At 39.4% G+C, this 11,512-nt stretch overlaps 1 protein-coding gene across 7 annotated transcripts in view; it reads left to right on the plus strand.

Annotated features, from left to right (window-relative positions):
• The first annotated feature begins 963 nt into the window (after positions 1–963).
• Positions 964–11,512, plus strand: part of CCDC77 (coiled-coil domain containing 77) — a 27,442-nt gene continuing 16,893 nt past the window's right edge. Inside the window, exons 1-4 of one of the 7 annotated variants that reach the window (XM_023735687.1) lie at positions 964–1,600; positions 3,970–4,024; positions 6,670–6,723; positions 6,886–8,709. In XM_023735687.1, the coding sequence (XP_023591455.1) occupies positions 8,410–8,709 (300 nt within the window). In that variant the 5' untranslated portion in view covers positions 964–1,600; positions 3,970–4,024; positions 6,670–6,723; positions 6,886–8,409. Of the gene's footprint in view, positions 1,601–3,969; positions 4,025–6,669; positions 8,710–11,512 lie in introns of all 7 variants that reach the window. The other 6 variants (XM_012556938.2, XM_023735690.1, XM_023735689.1 and 3 more) reach the window with 6 other exon arrangements.

Below are 11,512 nucleotides of genomic sequence, written 5' to 3' on the forward strand. Positions count from 1 at the left end.
ACAGTGTTAAAAATTATTGAGAACCCCAAAAAACTCCTGTTTATGTGAATTACATGTATTGATGTTTACCATATTAGAAATTAAAACTAAGAAATATTTAAAATATTTATTCATTTAAAAATAATAAATCCATTACATGTTAATATAGCATATTTTATGAATAATTATATTTTCCAAGACTGAAAATTTAGTGAGAAGAGTAGCATTGGTTTACATTTTTTAAAATTAACATTTGGCTTAGTAGGATGGAGTTGGGTTCTCATATCTGCTTCTGCATTCAATCTCTTGGGATATGTTGTTTTTGTTGAAATATATGGAGAAAATCCAGCATCGCAAATATGTTGATGGAAAAAGGGAGAAGTATTTTACTAGCCTTTTCAGATAATTGTAGTTTCTTAAATGATAGCAATGTGGAATCTAAAAGTATCTGAATTAATTTTTCTACTCTGTTACATTAAGATGGTAGTCAACCTTGTCCTTGAATGGATTTTTTACCCATTCATGATTTTGTAGCACCATGCATTGGTCATTTGGAAAGTAGTGGTTCACTGAGTTATACAGATCTTCCCAATGTTGATACATATCATTATACAGTATTAAAAAACAAAACACAAAACCACAAAACAAACTGAAACAGAAATATCCCGAAAGTGTTTGTGTATAGGATTTAATTGAACCCCAGATCTTTCTCCAGTTCTAGGCCACCATGTCATTGAAGAAGAGACTTTTTTTTTTTAAGAATCTTAACCATCTTGAGACACGTTTGTAACACCATATAATAGTATGTACCATACAACGCTAAAGTGCTCTTGTGATCCATTCCATGCTTACGCATCGCATTTCTGCAACGTTTTTCATAAAAACAAAGTAGTTGAGCAAGCTTAAAAGAGTATCTAGAACTAGTGCGTTCTGACCACAAACATCTCACTACCGGTGGGCGGAGAATTTCGGTTACAACCCTCCGCCGGAGAGCTGTGTACAAAAGAAAAACTACACTTCCCGGCGACCTCTGCGCGGCAACTCGAGGGGCGAGCCTCTGTGTGAATAGCCTTCTTATTGGTGAGCAGTCCATAGGGCCCTGTAACCTCGTGGGCGATTGGACGGATTTGTGGACACTCGGTGGCGCCTCGACGCTCCCTGATTTAACTTTTGTTTTTCGGTTGGCTTCTCTGACTCCGAGGCTTGGTGTGGCGTGAGTATGGAGTTTTGGGTTTCTGGCGGAAGGGTGTGGGGCCTTAAGAAGAAAACCTGGTGAGGAAGAAGAAACTGTGGAAGCAATGCGGAAGAGAGGGATGTGAGCCTGAACCATGGGGGTTGTTAGAGAAGCTGGAGACCAGAAGAGGAAAGTTAGAATCTGCGAAGAGAAGACCTCGGCGGTGCCAGAGGACTAGAGGGGCTATAGCAATGAGGGAGCCAAGAACGAGGTGAAGTGGAAGAAGCAGTACATGATTTGGACGTCCTGGGGCTGGCTTCCGCTATTCCCTAAACTCATGCTAGTCTAAGCCTCAGTTTCCTCATTTGTAAAATAAGGGATTAAAAAAAAAAGATTCACGGAGTTGTGGGGACAAATAAATACCGAAGTGCTGAACAAATGTCAATTGTAAGTAGACCAGCTATAAAAGAATGTACCTAAACAAGGATGCCATAGGAGGGAGGAATAGAAATTAGCTGAAACCCATTTATTTGTCTTTAAAACAAGGGCATTGTGCTTGGCCCTTTGCAAGATACAGTAAGACAGTTTCGATCTGCAAGGAACATACACTATAATGAGAGAAATGATAGCAACAAAGAACTCTAATATGTTAACTGTCTTTTAGAGAATTACAAATGCAGTTCTTTCGCAGTTAGATCATTTTAATAGATCATTTTGGACGGAGTGGCTCAGGAAAAAAGACGAAGGCGGTAGTATTTAAGCCCTGGTGGCACAGTGGTTATAAAGCTCGGCTGATAACCAAAAAGTCAGCAGTTCAAATCCACCAGCCGCTTCTTGGAAACCCTAACAGGCAGTTCTACTCTGTCCTGTAGGGTCACTATGAGTCGGAATTGACTTGAAAGCAAAGTGGTTTTTTTGCTTGTTGTTGTTTGTTTATGTTTCAGCTGGAGGGAAGCTCCTGAACAAAGACATGGATGCAAGAAACTTAAATGGAAACAAAGGGTATTTTTAGGAGTGTAGAGGGAAATAAGGCAGGAGAGAGAGGTTTGGTCCTTGAATAGAAGGCAATGAGTTCTAGGCTTTGATGTAATGCATTAGACTATGAGGAACCACTGATGAATTTTATGATTTTATGAAGATAGTCCAGGGGAGATAAGGGATGGGTAGAAAAGTTAAGCTGTCATAGTTGTTTGGGTAACAAGTATTGAGATCCTGCATTAACATGGTCATTGCAGAGGTAGAATATACAGGATTTTCATATGATTGGATGGGAGGGTCAAGAGAGGGAGTAATCAAATGACGAATTCAGATTTTCAAGCCCAGGTTGCTCAGATGGAGAATTAGTAACTAAAATAGGAAAGTCAAAGGAGCACGCTTGGGTGAAAAAGATGATGTGTTAGGTTTGGCAAATGTTAGATTTGAGGAGCAAAAAAAAAATCATGTGTTACTTGAGTGACTTTTTTTTTTTTTTTAAGTTAGACGTCTGAAGCTCCAATGGGGACATAGAGGTAAAAACGTCTGATATGTAGTTGGAAATTCACACCAAGAGATTGGAAGAGATATCATTTATCCATTCAACAAGCAGTTGTTAAGGAGTTAAACTCTGTGCCAAGTAGTTTTAGATGATAGACGTAATTATAAAAGCCGTGGGAATATGATGTTCCCAAAGGAATGGATAAAGAAGCGGTAAACAAAGTTGAAGACAGAACCTTTTGAACCAAAGGAGTAAATTTTATCAGTAGTAATAATAGCTTGCATATTGACTGAATGATTGTCAGACACTGTGCTCAGCCCTTGTAGTTATTATTTCATTTGATCCTTACAACAACCTATGACACATTTACTATTATTCTAATGCCATATATATTATTACTCATTTGCTAATAAGCAGCTGAAGTTGAGAGAGGTTAAATAACTTGCCTGAGTTCACACAGCTAGTAACGGACAAAGCTTTGACTCAAACCCAGGTCTGTTTGATTTCAGAGACCGGTCTCTCAACTATAAAGCAACATTTTTTAAAAACGAATATTTGACACTATCAAATTAAGCATCCAAGTCAAGGAATGACTTGTTGAATGAAGGAGAGTGGGAACCTAGAAGAGCAGTTTGCATTTATTAATTTGGATACCTGCTGACCAAGAAGAGCAACTTCAGTTCAGCTGTCATAGTAGAAGCCAGACTGTTAGGGATAATGAAACTGAAGGAGATGTGAGTGTAGACAGCTTTTTTAGATGTGCACTGGTCGTTGGAAGGAGGAGTGAGGACAGTTGCTTTGAGGAAGAAGAGAGCTTGCAGGTTGTTCAAAGGCTCTTTTAAAGTTCCAAGGTACTGTTAAATAGTTTTATTGTTGGTATTGTTAGGTGCCATCGAGTCAATCCTGACTCATGATGACCCCATGTGACAGGGTAGAATTGCTCCGTAGAGTTTCCTAGGCTGTAATCTTTATGGGGAGCCCTGGTGGCACAGTGGTTAAGTGCTCAGCTGCTAACCAAAAGGTCAGCAGTTGGAATCCAACAGCCACTCTTTTGAAACCCTATGGGGCAGTTCTGCTCTGTCCTATAGGGTCGCTATGAGTCTGAATCGACTGGATGGCAATGGGTTTTTTTGTAGTTAATCTTTACAGAAGCCGATTGCCAGGTCTTTCTTCTGTGTAGCCTCTGGGTAAGTTCAAACTGCCAACCTTTCGGTTAGCAACTGAGTGCTTAACAGTTGCACCACCAGGGCTCCTTTAAATTGTTTTAGAATGATAGAATTTATTTTTTAAGCTGTCACCCATAATCCTATCATACCAACCAATAACCATTTTTATTTTCTAGGTTCTTTTTGACAAGAGGCAAATTGACCCAATTTGAAGAAGCTTTGTGGAAAGAGGTGAGTCTGAAGGAGAAGAGTACATAATCATTTTAAGGGGAAGAATTAGGGAGGCCACACCAGAAAAAGAGAGATGGCATATTTGAAGGGTTGGTTATGGGAGAAAGCAAATGGATAGGAGAATCAGAAACAAATTTTCTAGCTAGTTTGGATAGACTGATTAGTAGAAGAAAAGAATATTTAAATAACAGAGTCTTTCAAATTCATACTGATAGTTTTAAAATTTTTTTCCAGTAAATATTTATTAAACACCTACTATGAGCTAGGCACTATTTTAGACACTGAGGCTACAACAGTGAACACAACAGATAAAAATCCCTGCCCTTAGTGAGTTTTCACATTCCCTTGTGTGGAAAGGAAACCCTGGTGGCATAGTGGTTAAGAGCTACAGCTGCTAACCAAAAGGTCAGCAGTTCGAATCCACCAGGCGCTCCTTGGAAACCTTATGGGGCAGTTCTGCTCTGTCCTTTAGGGTCGCTATGAGTTGCAGTTGACTCTATGGCAGCAGGTTTGGTTTTTTGTATGTGTGGAAACACAATAAATAAATAGGATGAATAGTAGGTCAGATGGCAGGGGAAAAGTAAAACTGAGAAGGTAGATAACGGAATGCCAGAGGGGTGAGGGAAAACCTCACCAAGAAAATGACACTGGAGCCCTGAAGGAGGAGAGGGAGCAAGCCACGTAGATAAATGGGGAAAGAGCGTGACAGGCAAAGAGAAGTGCAAGTACATTGGCCCTGAAGTAAAAGTTGGTCTGGTATGTTTGAGGAACAGCAAGAAGGTCAGTGTTTTTGGAGCAGTGAGCAAGGGAGAGAGCAGTAGATGTCCCAGAGGTAATTGAGTGAGTAGGTCACATAGGACCTCATAGGCCAATGTATGTAAAGACTGACTCTCTGAGCACAGGAGTTTCCTATTTTAATTTGTAAGGAATCACTATATCTGCTGTGTTGAGAAAAGACTGTAGGAGTTGGAGTTAAGGGTAGAAGCAGGAGACCAGTTAAAAGGTTATTGTAGTCATCAGGCAAGAGATGAAATAGTGGATTGGACCAGGACAGTAATGGCATAGGTGATGAAAGTTGTCAGATTCTAAATATTTTGATGGTAGAGCCAACAGGATTTGCTAATGGATTCAATGTAGTCAGACAGAAGTACAAATTTCTCAAACCAATTTTTTTTTTGGTCCTAAGCAGCTACCTGGCTGGGTAGAATTAGTAATTACTGGGATGTAGAGTTCTGAGAGAAGAGCAGGTTTTGGTGGTGGGAGGTGTATCAGGAGCTCAGTTTTGAATTTGTTAAGTTTGAGACACTGTTAGACATCCAGGTGGAGATAGTGAGTAGGCAGTCAGGTATATGAGTCTGGGGTGGAAGGCAGAATCAGAGCTGGAGTTATACATTTGAAAAACTTTAGTGTCTGCGTGGTATTTGAAACCATGAGACTGTGTGAGATCACCAAGGCAATGAGTGAAGATAAAGATGAGGAAGGACCAGCAGGACTGAAAAGTAATGACCAGTGAGGAAGGAAGAAAACCAGGAACATGTGGTATCTTGGAAGCCAAATGAAAGATTTCGCTACACAGTGCTGAGCAGGAAAATGGTATATGACATTAACAGTGGTGGTTATCTCTTTTCACTCTTTTTCACAAAATTCTTTCCCAAAGGACTGAAGATTGTTAGATATCTACCAGGTAGATAAACACAAGAACAGGACATTATATTGTATCTCTTGACACGTTCAAAGTCAGAATGGATTGACAAAGCGTGCTTCATAAGAAAGTGTTCACCAAAGCTAGTAAACTACCCCCTCTTTCTGATAACATGGTATCCCTTCCCCAACTGTGAGGTTTATCCTCCTGAAAATTTCAGTGATACGATTCTTCAAAGTAGAAGAATTAAATATTTTATGTTAATCAATTGGCCAGGAGATTGTGAATGAACCTTTTAAAGCTTGTATTTGTTTTTTCTTTTGCTAAAGACTATAAAGACAGCACACCAAGAATACCATTGGCTTTTTATTTATCTTAGATTTGTCACAGTGGGTAAATACATGATTCTGACTCAGTGATCTCATGCCCTGGGGGCGCAACGATTAAGTACTCGGCTGCTAACCAAATGTTGGCAATTCCAACCTACCCAGTGTCTCCACGGGAGAAAGACTTGGTGATCTGCTCCCATAATGATTACAACCTAGAAAACCTTATGGGGCAGTTCTGCTCTGTCGCATGGGGTCACTATGAGTCAAAAATTGACTCGATGGCACCTAACAACGTTACTTGCTTATTAGAAACTTCTGAATCTCACTCTTACAGTTTCAGTGAAAAGACTAAATTTGATCTGCATTGTTGCAGTTAACATACTAAGGAGGCTTTTCTTCCTGGATTTGCTTATTCATCCAAATATTCAATGCCTTTCTGATTTTATGTAATCATAACAATGAGGAAGAGTGCCTTATGAAGATTCAAAAAGCATGGAATTTCAGAATTTGAAACTAAAGAATACTACATTTTAAAACATCACTTTCTTACAAGCCAGGGAAATACGATGTTGAATAAGGAACCAGTCTGTCTGTACGTACATACTATGATGTATGATGTTTTGGTTTTTTTTCTATTCCTAACCCCTCATTCTGAATTTTTGTGTATTTGACAGGTGTGAAAAAGACAGCATGAACTTTACCCCGACACACACCCCTGTTTCCAGAAAGTAAGACATTTGCTTAGTTTTGAGTTGTTAAAGTAGGGAATCAAGACTTCTGAATGAAGCCTTAGTCCAAAGTTAGCAGAACAGCTGAAAGGGTCTTAGAAACCTGTTTCCTAAATCTTGATTTAAACTGTATTAGACATCATTTCTCTATTCTTACTGCAGAATTTGGATTAAAAAACATTGCCTGTTAAATGGTAATACCAGGATTTTGGCAGTCTGAATGGGCCTAGCACAGTGCCAGTGGATACTGGACTTCAGAGGAATAATGACTGCACAAACACAGGAGACTTAATTCTGATTCTGCCATCAGCTTGCTGCATAACGTGTCATCTTCATCTCATTGCCACAGCTCCTGTCTGTAAAATACCTGAAATATCTCTTAATATTAACCTGTTCACCAGGATTGTTAAAATTGAAAACATAAAACATGAAGTAAAATAGTATTTCTGTCACAAGCTTTTGATGAGTGAGAAAATGTTAGGTTTTTTTTTTCCCCCTTTATGTTAGCTAAGAGTACGTTTTTAAATCTGTTCTCTACATGCTCACTAAAACTGCTGACGGCTAACCATTGTAACTGTAACTGTGGGCTAGTGAGATAAAGTTTCTCCAGGCTACTTTTTGTTATGTTGTAAATTGCATGCAGTTAACCAAACTGGATTAATTTTCACCTGATGGTTTCTTCACTTCTGCATCATTTGTTTTCTAACTCATTTTTTAGTTTAAGTCTTTTGTTTGCTAAAAACAAAAACTTCTTGTCCAGCCTTTGATCAAAGTCTTTTGCCATTTATAACATCTAGTCCTAGGATGTGGAATTTGGTGTAGTGGTTAAGAGCTTGGCTGCTAACCAAAAGGTTGGCAGCTCAAATCCACCAGCCACTCCTTGAAAACCCCATGGGACAGTTCTACTCTGTCCTATAGGGTCTCTATGAGTCAGAATTGACAGCACCTAACAACAACAGATCCTTAGAGACAACTGTGGGTGCTAACTATTTTCTAATCCTGATTTTTATATTTATTGTTCTCTTCCTTAATCATTTTACTAGTTATGTTATCTATTACTAAAAATAAACTTTCATTTTGCAAGTTTTGATCTTAAATAAATGGTAGTATTTGCTATGTATGCATCCACATACATGTTTCCATTTCACATTGTTTGTATGGTCTGTTCATATTCATGCTTGTATCTCTAGTTCATAGCTTCTAATAACTTTGAATAGTATTCCAGGGTATGAATATGCCACAGTTTATCCATTATCCTATTAGATGGACATTTGGGTTGTTTACTGTTGTTATTATAACCAATGTAATGATAAAACACTGTGAACATTTTCCTATGTGTCACCTTGTGCATGAATTTGTCTAGGACAAGAGGAATTGCAGTTTTACTAGATTCTGCCAATTTGCTGTCTGTGGTTTTACCGATTAACATGCCACCAGCATATAAGCACTCCAATTGCTGTGTGTCTTAGTATTAAATTTTCTAATTTTTGCTATCTCATCTTACCTAGTTTAGCTTCTATTTTTAGTCTCTAATATGTATTTTAAATCCAGTTTTAAGCCATTAATACTTGGAAGGTGGTTCATAAGATTATTCACTAGCCTGTAGCATAAAACTTTCAAGAGCTGTGCATACCTTAATTATAAGCACTTTAAGAACATAAACCTCCTTTTTATTAAAACATTTTAATGTCTCATAAATGTTCAGACACTTCAACGAATGCACCCTTTCTAAATTCACATAGACTAACAACTGTCTGCAAACACAGTGTTCCCTCCAGGTTCAGTGGTTCCACCAGGTGGAGGGGAGTGTCTTTCACAGATTCGGTGGAGTCAACTCCGTTGCCTTCCATTGAAGACCGTCTGGCCGTCCTCTGCCCTTCTCAGGAGCTTCTGGAATATTTTCAAAAGAAGATGGCTGAGTGTGAGACAGAAAATGAGGACCTGTTGAAGAAATTGGAACTATATAAAGAAGCTTGTGAGGGACAGGTAAGAAAGAGATGATACATGCCCTTTTAGGACTCTGATTAATTTTGTTCGTTAATGAGAGAAGATCTGGAAATGCCACCTTGTGTCACAAGAAGGTATTTCATAAAAATATGCTCTTTTAATTCCTTTCTACCCCAGCTCAGTGACCCACCTTTCAGGTCCCTCCTTGAATCATAATCCCCCCAGAACTGCTCCACCTCTGAAGTCTTAAACTCTGATAGCTCGATCTCTCTGTGTACTTCCAGTTCTTTTACCCCCTTACACCTGACCACTCTTTACCTTCATTGTTACTACCTCCATAGCTCCTTGACTTTTTAGTTTTCTAAGTGCTTCGTATCAGCTTCTGACACCTTGTCATTTTCTTCTAGTCTGAACCCAGTTTTGCTGACTGCAGTAACTGTACTGCCTGCACATGACCCCTTGTTCAATTATTCTTCTGCTCCACCCTAGTTGTGACTTAATCTAGCTGCCCACCACCTATTCTCCTGGAGCAGGGTTTCTCAACCTCAGCATTATTTTGAGCAGAGTAAGTCTTTGTTGTCAGAGGCTGTTATGTGTATTGTAGAATGTTGAGCAGCATCCCTGGTATCTACCTACTAGATACCCATAGTGTACTCCCCCCAAGGTTGTGACAATCAAAGACATCTCCAGAGATTGCCAAATGTCCCTTGGGGGTAGGTTGGGGAGGAGGGAGCCAAAATTGTACCTGGTTAAGAAACACTGTCCTAGAAAGATCACAAAGCATTACAGAATAAATTGATGTTAAACAAATTCAGCTGCACCTTCCGTCACTACACAGCAGTTTTCTTACCTATGCATAGTCGGTTTGGTTCACTTACCCCTCTCCTTTCCCTCCACATCTGTGCCATACCTTCACTATTCTCCTCCAACCTGTAACCCCTTCTTAGTCCTCCTCTCTCAACAGCTAATTTTACTTCCTAGTTCACAGAGGAAGTAGAGATTCACGCATGAACTCCCTTCCTGCCCATCCCCACACAGGTCCCTGTATCTATAGCTATCCTTTTCTTCTTTCTTAGTGCTTCAGACGAAAGGTGTCTCTGCCAATTCAAGCTGAATTGATCCAACACTTAACTCTGGCCCCAATCTCTTGCTCCTCTTAAGAAACCCTGCTCCACCATTTCTCCCTCTCTTTGTTGTATTTTAAACTTTTTGCTTAGACATTGATTTTTCCATAGTATATAAACATACTCAAGTCTTTCCCTTAAAAGAAAGAAAAAAGAAAAACCTTTGTCCTTGTTGTGCTTCCCCGTCTACCTACTGTCTTGTAGAGATGGCTCTTTCTTTTTCCAGCACACTTCCAAAGTAGTTTGACTTTCTCATTCGCTTAATGACTTCTGGACTGCAGTTGGGTATCTGTATTCACCACTTCACTAAAACAACTTCTCCTATAGTCTCCCAGTGCCTATTTGTCAAAATCGGCTCTTCTTTTTTTGTGGTATTTGTCACTATTGACTTCTTTACTAAAACTCTCTTCCTTTTTTCATTTCTGTGTCATTTTCTTTTCTGGTTCTATCTCACCTCTCTGACCAGTTCTTCTCAGTCTCCATTTACAGCTCCTCTTCTTCAAAGTTCCCCCAGATTCCACCACAGATGGTCTTATTTTACCCATGCATCATACTGCTGCATATGTCACGACGACCTCCAAATAATTAGCCCTAACTCAGACTTTTCTCCTTAGTGCCAAGTTAATATGTCCATATCTGAACTGACCTCCTTTTTTCTAACCTATCCACACAGACACATATACCACTACCATTCCCCCATTCCTTTTCCTTAACATTTTCTTGATTCTGTGTTCTGTGTCTTAGCAAGTGGTACCATTGCTGAAAGTTCTGCCCGGCCCCTTATAATCAATCCTTTGACAAATCCTGTTGATTCTACTTTCTAAATATTTCTTCATCCATTCCCATGTCTCCATCACTGTTCCCACAATGCTAGTTCAGACCCTTATTATATCTCACCTGAACGATGACAATATTTTCCTTACCAGGATTCTGGCCCCCAGGTTCATGCCTGTCTTAGTTATCTAGTCTTGCTATAACAGAAATATCACAAGTGGGTGGCTTTAACAAACATTTATTTTCTCACAGTTTAGGAGGCTGGAAGTGCAAACTCAGGGTGCTGGCTCTAGGGGAAGGCTTTCTCTCTCTGTTGGCTCTAGGGGAAGGTCCTTGTCTCTTTTCAGCTTCTGTTTCTTGCTTCCTTGGAGATCTCATGTAGCATGGCATCTGTCTTCCCTTACCAGTGCTTGTTTGCTGCTTTCTTAATTTGCTCTTTTAAATCTCAAAAGAGATTGATTTAAGACACACTTTACACTAATACTGCCTCATTAACGTAAAAAAGAAAACTCTAATCCCAAGTGGGATTATAACCACAGGTATAGTAGAATTTACAGCACATATTTTGGGGGGGATATAATTCAGTCCTTAACAGTACCTCTCCAGTGGGGCCTCACTCTTCACTTTAGCAATACTAAAATACTTGGCAGTTGTCTGAACATAACTGGGCTCCTTCATGGTTCTGTATCTACTGCTCTTTTTCCTGAGAGTGCCCAGCCTCTGCTTATCTCTCTAGCAGTCTTCTAGTTGTCTTTCAAGTTTCAGCTCTTTGGTGATATTCTCTGACTTCCCAAACAGGCTTCAGAGATTTTACTCCTGCTGCACTTACCCCAGTTTACCATGCATACTCCTCCATTAGATAATTCTTTTAATTGTTTGCATGTCTGTCTTCCCACGAAATTCCTAAGCTCTTTGTAGGCAAGAATCATATCTTTTTCATCTTT

Source organism: Trichechus manatus, unplaced genomic scaffold (genome assembly GCF_000243295.1).
Source record: "Trichechus manatus latirostris isolate Lorelei unplaced genomic scaffold, TriManLat1.0 scaffold00081, whole genome shotgun sequence".
In the NCBI taxonomy this organism is placed as follows: domain Eukaryota; kingdom Metazoa; phylum Chordata; class Mammalia; order Sirenia; family Trichechidae; genus Trichechus; species Trichechus manatus.